The 15,192-nt window shown below is 43.4% G+C and overlaps 1 protein-coding gene across 2 annotated transcripts in view; it reads left to right on the top strand.

The window, feature by feature from the left end:
• ZBED1 (zinc finger BED-type containing 1) overlaps window positions 1-15,192 on the top strand; it is a 133,122-nt gene that overhangs the window by 81,999 nt on the left and 35,931 nt on the right. For both annotated transcript variants that reach the window (XM_066621648.1, XM_066621649.1), the window contains one exon: window positions 12,136-12,343. In XM_066621648.1, coding sequence (XP_066477745.1) covers window positions 12,136-12,343 — 208 coding nt within the window. The remainder of the gene's footprint in view (window positions 1-12,135; window positions 12,344-15,192) is intronic.

Genomic DNA, 15,192 nt, shown 5'->3' on the forward strand with positions numbered 1-15,192 from the left:
TCCTTTAATAATGCCACAGAGGGCAGCCTGCTGACAATCCATCAATCATTCTCTCTGAAGGCTTCTCTCCTCCCTTCCCCCTGAGCATGTGAAAGAAGGTTAAATGGCAGAGATTATCACCCTCTCTATTCTTTCCCTCTTGCTGATTTGCTATAGTGCTATAGTTTTTTGCCATCCCCTGAGTTCTTGGAACAGAACCCTCAGGAATAATGAGTCTCAACCTGTAAGTAATGATAGTTTGCAAGGTGTCAGGGTTGAGTTTTTGTATAGCTTCTGTTTTTAATTGAAGAAATGTAGTGAAATCTGCCCTATCCATAGTTTTTCATCCCCTTTAATCAACCTATATTTTCATAACATGTCAAACATACGATTTATTCATAAGATCCTCTGGTTCAGCATACTGCATGTACATTTCAATGTGAAAGCATAATTCTAAGCAATACAATCATATTTGTCACAGTGTGGTCATCAGTCATGTGGCATGATTGCTGACCAGTATTTTCGGATCAGCTGCATAATCTTTCCACTTAATATGCTGAATGAGCATTACAGGTTTGTGAACACCCTGATGGTTGAACTAGCAGCTTTCATTATGAGAATCATAAGACATGGAGGTCATGATTGTCTACATCCGGGAAAGTCTGATCTTACGAATAAGCTCCTAGGCAGTGATGTGCTCAAAGTTATTTTGATTTCTTGTAAATGTTATACCAAACAGATGAAAATTGTTAAGCATGATGGGGTGACTTGAGGGCAGGAGCACATGTTTCTTCCTGTTTGTTATGTATGGTTTAACTAAAGAACGGAACATTTGTTGAATACAAATCTTAAAAAAAGAAAAATTCTTATACCAAAATGTGACTAGCCAAGAGTGATTTTTGCAAGGAAAGGTCAGATCTTTTGTTTTTAGGCATTCATTTTGCTTCATGACATTGCTGTTACAATATACAATGATCATGCTCACTGATTGGTTTTCAGACTAAATACATAACAGAAATTTATAAAGACTTACTTTTCAAACTAAATACATAACAAATTCATAATGACATATATCATATAGTATATTCTGAAAATTAACTTAGGTTTTACTTTACTATGAATGCAGTAGCAAATGTGTTTGGTTATTTTCTTTTCTGTGCCCCTGCTTAACAGGCAAATACACACAAGAGTTGGTTGGCAACCTTCAGTCTCGAAAGACTATGGTATAAGCCTACAGCACCCGGTATTCCCAGGCGGTCTCCCATCCAAGTACTAACCAGGCCTGACCCTGCTTAGCTTCCAAGATCAGACAAGATCAGGCATGTGCAGGGTTACTCCTTACATAACCTACTTTAGCTGCTTTAATGGTGGCTGTTACTGCCATTAGGCTGTTGAAGATGAAAACTGGTTTCATAGTTCAGAGAGCATGTTTCTCATGGTGAAGAAAGCATGAGAAACACATTTGTAAATTCTGATCATGCAATTACATTATTTTTAGTTTTTTCAGGAAAAATAATTATTGTAATACACAGTTTGTTTAATGAAGTCTATAGGGCATGCGTGTGTAAGCAATACTTATATTAGTATGAATAATTTTATTCCAAACCAGGAAATTACTATTTTTAATGTCCACTTGCATGTCAAGTCATAAGTAGCCCTTGCTTGCTACATTCTTAACTGTACTAATTTTAGAAACACATGGCAGATCATGGGTAAAATTAATCCATTTCTGCTCAGCCCACAGGTGTACACATATACACCTGTTTCATATATGCAGAGTTGGGCAGAAATTGCTTAAGTATGTTGAAGTGTGATTGATTTTGCTTGGAGAGATTTGAGAACATACTTAACTTTCCTACAGAAATCATTTGGACTTTTTAATGTCAAAACTACAAGCAGCAGGTAGGAACCAAGAATGACTAATGGAACAGCAGCGTCATGCATCTGTGAGGCCAGATGCAATGAAACAAACACCAGTAGGAGGCTCAAGGTGAATGGGAGAGCTTTTTTGAGTGTGCAAAAAATGCTAGCTGGAGCTCTACCCACTGAGCTGAACTTCCTACTTCTGCTTGTTGCATTGGATTGATGGTCTCACTGCCAGGCAGTGGAAGTCAGGGGCAGGGTTCCCATGCATACCACCAGACACCACCTCAGATATCACCAGTGGTATGAGTACCACTGGTTGAGAAACCCTGCTCTGGTCCCCACCACACATAGATAGATATATCTTTTTTCCTAAATGTTGTTATGCTGAGGAAGCTGCATTTGTTAATAGTGAAGTGTAATTCATTGTTCTGAGAGAAGATACAGGACACATTATCCCTGTAAGTTGGTGGGTAAGGCTGTGTGCTTCACCCAAAGGGATTAAACCAGTGCTTTGTCTGATTTCAGCACTCTGGTTTTTGATACTGAGTTTTGCTTGTGCTGTTCCAGCACCACCACCACCACCACCAGCACCCCCACAAAATACAGACACCCGCATAAAAGTTGATCTCACCGATAAGTCGAGGGCAGGTTTTGAGCCAAAAATCATGGAATGTTCTGTGACCCTCAAAAAAGTGGGGTGGTGGTGGAAGAGGAGTTAAACTTAGAGGGGTGTCTGTCTATAGTTTTGTCTGATTTACCAGAGGCCAGATCCTGAAAAATAACCTACCAGTAATTGTCCTCTCCTGGATTAGGAACTGGTTGAGGTCCAGGAAGCAGAGAGTGGTTATCAATGGGCAATGGAGAGAGGTGGAAAGTGGAGTGCCCCAAGAATCTGTCCTGGGACCTGTACTTTTCAACCTGTTCATAAATGACCTGGAGGGAGGGTTGAGCAGCAAGGTGGCCAAGTTTGCAGATGACACCAAACTTTTCCAAGTGGTGAAGACCAGAAGAGATTGTGAAGAGCTCCAGAAGGATCTCTCCAAACTGGGAGACTGGGCAGCAAAATGGAAGATCCGTTTCAATGTCAGTAAGTGTAAAGTCATACACATTGGGGCAAAGAATCAAAACTTTACATATAGGCTAATGGGTTCTGAGCTGTCTGTGACAGATCAGGAGAGAGATCTTGGGGTCCTGGTGGACAGCTTGATGAAAGCGTCAACCCAATGTGTGGTGGCAGTAAAGGAGGGCAGTTCTATGCTTGGGATCATTAGAAAAGGTATTGAGAACAAAACAGCTAATATTATAATTCCGTTGTACAAATCTATGGTAATGCCACACCTGGAGTATTGCGTCCAGTTCTGGTTGCCACATCTCAAAAAGGATATAGTGGAGATGGAAAAGGTGCAAAAGAGAGCAACCAAAATGTTTACTGGGCTGGGGCACCTTCCTTATGTAATTTGTTTGTGGAACTCTTTGCCACAGGAAGTAGTGATGGCATCTTGCCTGGATGCCTTTAAGAGGGAAAGTGAAATGAGGGCAGCAGCAGCAGAATCTGCTAAAGAGAATGAGGCTTGCTTGATTTCAATGGAAGCCTTCCTCTTTTCTCAGGAGGAGAAGAAAAGGTTATCTTTGGCTGTGGCTTGCCAGGGAGGTTATCTTGGACATTAACAGACCTCTAATTATCTCTGCATTGCTTCTGCTGGTGCTTGAATTGCTTGAAAAGCCCTGAGCCCTGAGTGACCTCACAGATTAGGGGAGGTAATGATCTAAGCTTGGTTTATTGGCAGGAATCTCTCCACCTATAGGCATGTATCTATGTTATATCTTCCTTTCTGCTATTGAGAAATGTAATTTTTCTCAATACTTCTCATAATTATTTCTGTTTCCTAACATTATTTTCTTTCCTCTGATTCCAGTGCTCTAATTTATCCTGCTGCCACTGTAGGAAGGTATCTATTTACAACTTATTTTATATATTTGCTAAGTTGAAGCTTGGTATGAGTGAGGTCCTAATTTATAAGTACTAGTTTTAATAAATTTGCAGTTCTGGTCTCTGGGATTAAGCATAGCTACCCCTCACCTGCCCCCACCCTGACATCTTAATGCAAGTACATAAGTCTGACTATGTATTGCAATGTGTATAGTAATTGTATGGATTCTGGGATCAGGCAGATCTGCTTGCATATATGCTAATAGCTGAAAAAGAATTGCTAAGCGAAATCTGCATTGACACATGCCATACAGATTATTCATAAATGCTCTTGCTACTGCTTTACTGTCTGTTGATGTCTGTTTAATCAAAAGCTTTTGAAATCAAGCTCGCTAAGTTAAATTAGTAAATTGCGTATAAATGACAGTCCTATCAAAACAAGAGAGGGGTTTTTTCCCTTAGTGACATGAGCATTCTGTGTGCTGCCAATCGTTATTCCAAATCTGCTGTCATGTGTACTTTCCAACACAAGGGGAAAGTGAAATCCTAATGCAATTCATAAGAAAACCCATTTGAAAAACAGCTTCCTTATAAGAGCTTTCCTAATGCAGCAAAGAATTTTCAGAATGGGCAGAAGATGGAAATGCATATTGTCCTTGGCAGCCAACAGACTCATAGTTATTGGCAGTAGAAAACTAGAATAGCTTTTGTTGTAGTAGTTCATCCCTTTAGAGCTCATGAGTGAAGCTGGGTGGTAGAAAATCAATACTGTACTACTTTGAGTGCCTAGTGAATGTTGTCTAGTTAATAATTTAAAAAGCAGACCTTGTTCTTCTAAAACTTTATTTTAGCTGAATACAGGGTGTGTGGTGGTGTTGGGTGTGTGTGTTTTTCCTTTTCTTTGAGTATTCGGATAATTTTACAGGACTATAAGTACAAATTAACTACTGGATTTTTGTCTTTTTTATACACATCTTTGAAGAGACTAAGGGCCCAATCCTATCCAGTTTTCCAGTGCCAGTGTGGCCATGCCCCTGGGGTGTGCACTGCATCCTATTGTGGGGAGCCAGTCACAGAGGCTTACTCAGGGTATGGGAACATTTGCCCCTTACCTCAAGGCTACATTGCAGCTGCACCAGTGTTGGAAAGGTGGATAGAATTGAACTCTAAACAGGAAACAACTACCAAACCTATTAATGTAGTAGACCAGTGGTCCCCAATCTTCTAAAGGAGAGTTGGGAACCAGGTAAATGTTTGCATGGGTGGGGAGGGGGAAGCAGCATTGCCACAGGGATCTCAGTGCTGCCACTTCAAGGGGCTTTTTACTTATTTGGGGGGCAGTGGTTGCCTCCTGCAAGGGACAGGAGGCTCACAGCTCCCCCTGATCTCCTCCATGTTTTCATAGGAAGCAGGAAGTAGCTTTAGATCAGACATAAGGGCTGTTTACAGCAGCCATGGCAGAGATGAGAGGGGGCTGTGAGACTCTAGGACCCTGCAGGAGACCAGCGTTGTCCCCCACACAAATAAAAAAGCCTCTTGAAAGTGGCAGCACCATGATCCCTGTGGTGCTGTTGCTACCATTGGAGCAGGGCCATTCCCCTTAAGAGGGAATGCCCTGCTTCCAGTTCCCCTGGTGGGTCACAACCTTCCAGTTTGGAAATCATTGTAGTAAACTGTTGAACCAGTACATTCACAAATCAAAACATAAAGAAATTGAAGAAGTTATTATGCAAAAAGGAATGAATGAACATAAAAACAGTCCCACTGGATCAGGCCATAGGCCCATCTAATCCAGCTTCCTGTACCTCACAGCAGCCCACCAAATGCCCCAGGGAGCACACCAGAAAACAAGAGACCTGCATCCTGGTGCCCTCCCTTGCATCTGGCATTCTGACATAGCCCATTTCTAAAATCAGGAGGTTGCACATACACATCATGGCTTCTAACCCGTAATGGATTTTTCCTCCAGAAACTTGTCCAATCCCCTTTTAAAGGCGTCCAGGCCAGATGCCATCACCACGTCTTGCAGCAAGGGGTTCCACACACCAACCATACACTAAGTAAAGAGATATTTTCTTTTGTCTGTCCTAACTCTCCCAACACTCAATTTTAGTGGATGTCCCCTGGTTCTGGTGTTATGTGAGAGTGTAAAGAGCATCTCTCTATCCACTGTAACCTTCCCATGTATAATTTTGTGTGTCTCAATCATGTCCCCCCTCAGGCGTCTCTTTTCTAGACTGAAGAGGCCCAAACATTGTAGCCTTTCCTCATATGGAAGGTGCCCCAGCCCAGTAATCATCTTAGTCGCTCTCTTTTGCACCTTTTCCATTTCCACTATATCCTTTTTGTGATATGGTGACTAGAACTGCCCATTCTGCCAGTTTGGAGAGATCTTTCTGGAGCTCCTCACAATCTCTTCTGGTCTTCACCACTTGGAAAAGTTTGGTGTCATCTGCAAACTTGGCCACCTTGCTGCTCAACCCTCCCTCCAGGTCATTTATGAACAGGTTGAAAAGTACAGGTCCAAGCTAAGCCTACACCATGGCTTCCTCATGAGGAAGCTGCTTGAGCCATTCACTAATGAGGCTATACTATATCTCCAAAACTAGACCTGATAGGGCAAAACGGATGCCATTTTTGGAATCGGCACCCCAAATTCATATCAAACCACCATAAAGTTTGGGAAAACTTTTCTGACTCTCAGTTTTGTAGGTCTGTGTAATCACTGCCATTTAGCTTTCTTTTATGTGCTCAGGGGGAAGGGAGGAGTAAAGTGTGGAGAGAGAATGATTTATGGATTGTCAGCTGGCTGTCCTCTCTTGTATTAAGGAGGCTATTGTTAAAGACTGTTTTAATTTAAAGGGTACTTCTCATCAGTGTTGAGGTAGAAAAATCTGTGAATTCCCCCCCCCCCCGAAAAATCCATGAATAATTAGGTTATACCTGTAATCACTTGCATGACTGTCTCTCTAAGACAGTAAAAAGCAGTTTTTAAACTGTGATTTTAAAGGGATAGATTTTTCCCCCTCCTCCAGGGATCAACACATTCCTTTTCATTTGCAGTGGCCGCTGGTGTTGAGTCAAATAAGTGTATAAAAATCTGTGTATAACAAGGTTGGACCTGTAACCACTTTTCCACTTTAAATTGCTTTCACTTTCCATGAAGTTTGCATTTTGATCATGTGAATTGACCTTGAAAGGGAGGGGCAGTATAAGGTCTCTAAAAGTCCCTGCATGCCTGCTTGATGCATTCCATTGTGAAGGTAAACACAACTTAAGTACTGGCATGCCCTGGTATTCATGGGGGTTCCATTCTGGACCGCCCCGCAGATACTGGAAGTTCACAGATACCATGAACGTCTTTCCCCACTCCCATGGTTCCTGTATACGCCCATTACATCATTTTAAACACTTACTAGGGCAAAAATCGAGCTGAAAGTTGAATTGGGTGAAAATTGACCTCACTGATATTCTCTTTAACTATTCCAGCTGCTTAAAGAGAAGGAGATGGTGTTCTCCTTAAGCAACCGGAATGGTTGAAGAGAACATCAGTGAGGTCAACAGGAAGACCTCACTGCTGTTCCTTTCCTGCTGCAGAGGCAGCCTGTTTAAAGAACAAGGTGCCCACATAAGAGTTTAAAATCGTTTAATTTATGTGTGGGGGGGCACACAGGGAGTGGGGTTGCCCCCCCCCACACCCATTAAATCATTTTTAAAAGTTGCTGAGGTGAACATTGGCTTGTATAAGCAAGCTGATTTTCACTCTGGTAACTTTTACAAATGATGTAATGGACACATGGGGGGTGTGCATGGGGGAGGGGTCTCCCGCATCTGTGGATACCTGAAACTGTAGATACAGGATCCATGGATATGGGAGGCTCCCTGTATTACATTCAGGATAGCCACATCGATTCGTCTAACTCAGAAAGTGGAGCTGGCTGCTTTTTCATTGTTCTTTGTGAAGGAATTGATTTCACTGTAGGGGCTAGGAACCATGTACTGCAACAGTATCTGTTGCTGTGCCCATTTCCTATGGAGCCATAAGACACTCTGATGGAATTATTACATACATCTTGCCTGTATCCTGCCGAACACCATAACTGGTTACTTCTGTGCAGAAAATGAGACTGGCCAGCGCCTAGTCCATAGCCACAAAGTAACACCTTTTAATTGGTTTTGAGTAGTTGTAAGTGGATAGCATTCCCTTGCAAGGCTGAAGACTCAGTCAAAAGGATACTTGATTTGATGCATTGCCACAATCTATGGAAGAAATGTCAGCCAAGATCCTACAATTTAACACTATTAGTTCAAATTTGAAAATGGAAGCTGCACTTTGGCCTATCTACCATAATGTAGCTCCATTTCCAATCTCTTCTTCACTTCTATTTTTCCCCTCCTATTATTCCTTGTCTGTTTTCCCATCATGTTGTTTAGCTTCTCATTTTTTTCTCCCTCCATTTGTTTCTCCTCTTCTTGATTGCTGTTCTTTGCACAATATAGTACAGCTTTACTCAGGCACTCCCCAAGAAGGACATGAGACAGAGGCTTGGGATGATTGTAATTTATTGAATTAATAAAAATAACCTGCAGCAGGGGAAAAATTAAGCTAGTAAAAATCCCAAAGCGTGCTGGCCACTAAGAGCTTGGGGGAAAACAGCACTAGCCATTTACCTCCCCCGAGACCACATGACATCCGTACTCCAGGCTTCACCCTGTCAGAGACAGGGTTAACCTATCAGCCAACCCCAAGGGGTTGAGGTAGTTGGCCAGCAAGCCGTGAGCTGGCCCTTGCTTAACCAGCCTGGGGTCTTGCCAGCCAGCCTCATCAACCTGGACAAGTGTTGTCAGAGCGGTCCTGGCTCACCCCCTGACCTTGCTTACCTCAGCATGCACGCCACCCCCATTCCTGGCTACCCAGCCAGCACGCCACCTGCCCCACCATGGGAAACCTTTAAATAACTACATCCATAACACTATACCCAAATGCCAGTCCAGGGTAGGCGAAATAACCAATAACCACAGCTAATCAGGTTACCAGCCAAAAATTCCTACCCAGCCCCCACATGGAGCAACCAGCTACTCTCAGACAGGACATAGGACGAGCAGGCAGGGCTTGCTGAAAAGGCATGGACTGAAGCTGAGGAGATCTTGCTTCCCCAGCAACAGCCATGTCACACCCCAATTGATCCAGTAACCAATCAGTTGCCTCATTTTTCCTACCTCTACCTTGAGCCCATGGGGGGGGGGGGGCTGGTCAAATGGCACCTTTAAGTGCCCCAGTGCAAATATGTTCAAATTCTGCAATTCTTAGGCTGCATTCCTATACACAGTTACTTGGGAGTAATTTCCATTAAATGCAACAGGACTTCTGAATACACATGCATAGGATTGCTTTGTTACCTGGGATGTGGTGCATTTCCCCTGTGGCTTGTGCATTAAACAATTACATTTTCAGAGAAGCTGGAAGCTTAGTTTCTGGAAGCTAAGTTGAAATGAAAATCAGTCCTGGCTTTAGGAAATGAGCCATTTAAAAGACTCTGGAATTGTAAACCAGAATATATGGGGGTGTATTCTCGTGCCAATGAGAAACAAATTCATCTCTTTGCATATTGAGCACCTTTGAGCTTTGCGTATATTTAAGGGGAGTAGTATTCAAATGGCTTGTGAACAGAGTAAACACATTGTATAGCAATTGATTTGAATAAAAACTTGTTGAAATAATGACATTTTGCTGTTTTAAAAACGAAGATTTGTCCCTTGGAACAAACACAAGCTTCCTGAAACACAAACTTACTGGAAAAATTAATTAAAAAAAAATCTAAACAATATAAAGTACTATTGCGCTGGTACAAATTGAATGATTACAAAGTGTTTACAGTGAACAAAATGGTTTGTAAGATCAGCAACATACTCTTTTAATGTTTAAACATCAAACATTTGTTTGATGTTTGCCATGGTTCATTTCAACTTCATCTTAAGTTTTTCCCTGCAGCTCCTGGCAAGTCAACCACATAAAGGTGCTTTAGTGCAAGTGGTAGAATAATTGCAGTACTACCCTGACTTAAAAAGAAAAGGCACCACCTCTCCCCCCCCCCCCACTTGTCTTCAACAAGCATCTGAAACCATACAGAGACATGGCTGTGGCAGCAAGAGACTTGTTATACTGCTTTTGTTATTACTGGCATCCTGTGTTTGAAGCTGTGAGCAGGTGTTCCCAGTCCACAAATGCACTTATGTGGTACTTATGCATGGCAGCTGAGTTCCAGATGCAACTTCAGTATCATCACACCAAGGCTGAAATCATATCTCCTAAATTTATTGATTTATACTAAATTTGCTGCATTAGTGCTGTAGTTTACTGCAGCGGTTTCCAGACGTACCTGAATCACAATGCCCCCACAACCTCTTCTTCCCTGCTCAGCCAGGTACTGCCATCTTGTGAGATCCAAGAAGGCGGTGCCCAGAGGAACAGGTAGGAGGGACATCCTGCAGCACCCTTGTGAGTATGCCACAATGCCCTAAGGCAGGGGTGCTCATACTTTTTTGGCTTGAGAGCTACTTTGAAACCCAGCAAGGCCCGGAGATCTACCAGAGTTTTTTTTACAATGTTCGCGCCATCATAACATATAACATTTATGTGTACAATGTATGTTGGTGTACCTTGAACCCCACTGAGTATAACAGGACTTACTCCTGAGTAGACATGCCTAGGATTAGGCTGTGAGGCTGCAATCCTAGCCACACTTACCTGGGAGTAAGCCCCATTGAGTACAATGGGCCTTACTCCCGGCGTTTCCTCCCAGAGGCACCTGAAGGGGGGGGGTTGGCACTCCGTGATCTACTCATTTTGCCTCGCGATCTACCGGTAGATCGCGATCCACCTATTGAGCACCCCTGCCCTAAGGCATTGTGTAGCACACTTTGGGAACCCCTGGTTTACAGGATTGGGCTATTAGTCTCTCCCTTCCCCAATACAGGTGTGTGCCACTTAATGACGGGGATGTTCTCCTATAGCTGTTGTTATGCAATTAGGTCATTAAGTGAACATTCAACCCAATCCTTTTTCGTGTTAACAGAGACACCCTGCCAGACACTGGCTGCGCAGGCTACTGGAGATAGATTACGTCTTCTTTGCATTAACACCCTCTCTCTTGTGTAAACAGACATTCCTGCAGATTATGGGAGATGCAATTGCCTCATTAAGAGCATCTTTATTGTGCTTTGTCCACTGTCATATATGCGGTCCATTGTTAAGCAAACTGGGCAGGAGGTCTGGTCTAGAGGGTAGAGCCTCCGTTAGCCCAAAGATAACATCAGAAGGTTGCCAGTTTGAGGACACCGTTAGCTCCCTGAATGGCTGAGAATGGCGAGACCTTGAAGCAGCTGACAAGCCAGCCTGAGTGATTCCACCTGCTCTTGGTGTGGGCAAGAAGCGTCTTGGCTGCCCTCCATGTGAGGGATGGAGCTGCTTGTCAGCCTGCGTGGGAGAACTGGAGGCTAGAAGTGAGACCAAACCAGGAAGATCCATTCTGAAATGTTGTTGGTTCTTGAAAGAGAGAACCTCTATGATTGTAAAAATCCCCTTGAGGGATTTAGAAACACCTGCCTATGTAAACCGCCTTGAATAAAGTCAGAGGAGTAATCTGATGACCAGAAAGGCGGTATATATACCTAGTAGTTATTATTATTATTTATTAAGCGGCGCACTCCTGTATACGTGTAGATATTTATATCTTAGCTGTAAAAAAAATTTGCTTTCTTTTCATCTGAAAATAACAATCACCATATTTTTGTAATTTTTAAACACTTGCCCATGACTTGGAATTGAATCAATAGTGGCCTAGTTTTTGGAGGCAGGGAATGCCTAATGTTTGATGTACTTACTACCTTCTGAAAACCAGTCCATTTTATTTTAAAAGGGTTTTAAACTTTGAATCCTCAATGATCACATGATAAGTGAAATACATTCCTTCAAAAGAAAAGTATACTTTAAGGTCACGGCTGCAGTGTGTTTGCAGAAAGACACTCTTCGTTGACAGTAAATGCTTTTTGTTTCTCATGAAGGTTCTTCTTGTGGAGCTGCTTCTCTTCACTCCCTCCTCACCCCCATGCCCAAGGCTCAGATAATATAATTTATTCATTCTCTATGTATAGAACCCTAGCATGTCACTTCTGAACCTCTACTGAGGTGACTGATTTGCAGTGGCAAACATTTAGCTGCTTCTTCTGAATAATAATAATAATGATGATGATAATAATAAATGTCAGCTTCTGCTCCTGATAGATTGAGGGACTGGCTCATTCACTGCAAGCACTTGTACACCTGCTATCTCACCTCTACTCTTTTCTTAATTACTCAGCTGGAGTGATGCTGGTGCCTGAAAGGAAAACAGAAGATGGGTTTGAAGAGCACTTTGGTGTTAACTACCTGGGACACTTCTTGTTGACTAACCTTCTCTTGGACGTATTGAAGCAATCGGGAACCCATGGCCACAATGCTCGAATTGTCAATGTGTCATCCGCCACCCATTATGTAGGTGAATTACACCTTAACGATCTGCAAAGCAGGTATGCACAAACTTTTGCTATTTGCACTGGGTTACGTCTACAACAAAATTAGTAGCCTAAAACGTTGTACATTTTGTATAGAAGGGTTCCGGGCTATAGATACAGTTGGGGAAGTTTGGAAAGCATCAGCCTTTGCAGACTTGGTCCATTCTCCTCCAAATGTGGCTACTGTTGTAACAGGTTCGTTTTCACCATTAGTTAGTCCATGTTGCCTCTTCCCCCCCACCCCACCCCTGAAAAGACCTTTGTGAAGATAAAACAGGAAATGGAAGGCTCACTAAAGACAGGAGAAGCATCTTGCAAGCGTAGGAGCACATCAGCACGGGATTGGTTATTTTTCTGCTCCTGCTTCCTTCTAGGAGACAAAGGGCGCAATCCTAACCCACTTTCTAGCACTGACATAAGGGCAATGCAGCTCTGGGGTAAAGGAACAAACATTCCCTTTCTGTGAGGAGGCCTCTGTGAGTGACACCCAACTGCAGGATGGAGCACATGTCCCATTGGCTCAGCTATCCCAGTGCTAGGAAGTTGGTTAGGATTTAGGCCAAAGGAAACTACAATAATATACTTCTCATTTAAAAATGATGACTGAGGAGCATGAAGTTGGTCTTTTTCTCTGCCTTGCCATTAATTTTAGGAGGCAGCAGAAAAATCTGCAGTTGCGTGCTCCGAGGCATTTCTTGCTATCCCTTGTCTCCTTGGCCTTTACTGTTGCAGTATTTCTGGCAACAGAGAAGGGAAGGAAGGTTCACAGACCTCCTCACAGTCACTTCCACCACCATGCAAGTAAGTAGGTGGAAAGAGAAGAAGACTCCTGGGTGGAGATCAGGGATTTGAAGGTATGCTTCATTAGGAAAGATATTCAGATCTCATTGCTCCAATGGATGTCAACGGGCACACATTCAGAAGCAGGTTGGCAAAAATAAAGAGCTATTTTCTGACATTTTGGACAATAGCTCCCTTAAGGAGTCTACTTGTAAATTGAGCTGGGGAGTTTGGCTATCACTGTTTATGTCAATGGAGTGAGAATGTAGTTTAAGAAACATAAGGCAAATTGTCCTGGTAAACTAGAACCTCTTGAATTGCTTTTTGAAAATGGTCTCCACTGTTTGAATTCAACTGATTGCAGTTAATGAAGGGACTCAATTTTAGCTGCTTCCTCATGAAGTACTTTTGCAAACTACTTGCTATCTTTTGCAAGTACTTTTGCAGCTGGAACTACTTTTAAACAGTTTCATGAGCATTAAGAATCCTTGTACTCCATGAAAGCAAAACACAGTCCTGTGCATTTGGGTTTTCAACCTACACACTGTCTAGCACTTCTCCGCTGGCTGACAGTTTGTCTTATCAACTCTGTTGGCAAGATTCAATTCTGTTGGCAACTCCGTTGGCACCTTTGTCAGCTGGCAGTCATTCTGGCATGTGCTGGATGTCATTTTTCCCATCCTAATGTTACCACCTCTCCCTTCATCCACCTGCTTGCTGCTCAAGCTTCATCATGGAATTAATCTGTTCTGCTTTGCCTATATCTAGCCCTCTGGTTTTCTTTAGCCTTTTCTCTTCATGACCAAGTCTCTGCATGTCACATAAAACTGTCTGCACTGCTGATTGTGTCCCCTTACCCCAGTTATTCATATCACAGATCACAGATTCCAAATTGCTTTGGAAAGTTGCTTCTATCTCAAAGGCAACTTGTTATATGGGATGGGGGCTGCTGTTCAAGGCAAATAGCTGCTTAGATAAGTAGAACTCATCTAAACTCATGCACAGTTTTTGGGGAGTGTGAGGGAATCCCCACCACTGCCTGTTAGAAAGCCGCAGTTTGTCATGTTTGTCAGTGAGTGTTGCTGTGGTTCCTTTCAGGTATTTGGGAAGCATGGAGAGGCATCTTCATTCCCCCCCCCCACTTCAAACAATTCCAGTTATCCCTTAAGGTAGTGGTTCTCAAACTCTCTGGGAGAGTTTGAGAGCCAGTAAGTCTTTACAGGGGAGTGGGGAAGACAGCGGGGGCAGGGAGAAGGCAGGGGTATTGCATCACTGAGGGGGCTGCAGGGACTGGCATTTATTTACCAGTCTCTGCAGCATCGTCCTGAGGGTGCAGGGAACCCTGCAGACACTCGTGCAGGGCTCCCCACACCTCGAGGATGTTGTTGCAGGGACTGGTAAGTAAATGCCAGTCCCTGCAGCCCCTTGAGCGATGCGATCCTGGGGTCTCGTCACTGCCTTCCCTCCCTGCCTCCGCCCCAGAGTCCAGGGTCCTCTGACTGGGCCGTCACAACACCATAGTTCGAGTAGCCCTGCCTTAAGGAGTTCTGTATCTCTGGTTATTGTAACCAAACAATTAATACTCTTATGACACAACTTTTAACCATTGAATCTTGAATATATTTAATAGCAGGCCTTGAAATCTTGCTCCCCTGCAAAACTCTCTCTCTCCAACCTTATCCTGCCCGCGCTCATCCTACCTCTTGCTGTTGTTGGCAACCTTCAGTCTCGAAAGACTATGGTATCGCGCTCTGAAAGGTGGTTCTGGGACAGCGTCTAGTGTGGATGAAAAGGCCAATTCGGGAGTGACAATCCCTTCCACACTGGGAGCAAGTGCAGTCTGTCCCTGGTCTGTCTCCCTGGCTATGGGCCTTCCTTCTTTGCCTCTTAGCCTCAGACTGTTGGCCAAGTGTCTCTTCAAACTGGGAAAGGCCATGCTGCACAGCCTGCCTCCAAGCGGGCCGCTCAGAGGCCAGGGTTTCCCACCTGTTGAGGTCCACTCCTAAGGCCTTCAGATTCCTCTTGCAGATGTCCTTGTATCGCAGCTGTGGTCTACCTGTAGGGCGCTTTCCTTGCACGAGTTC

This window comes from Tiliqua scincoides, chromosome 3 (genome assembly GCF_035046505.1).
Source record: "Tiliqua scincoides isolate rTilSci1 chromosome 3, rTilSci1.hap2, whole genome shotgun sequence".
Taxonomy (NCBI): domain Eukaryota; kingdom Metazoa; phylum Chordata; class Lepidosauria; order Squamata; family Scincidae; genus Tiliqua; species Tiliqua scincoides.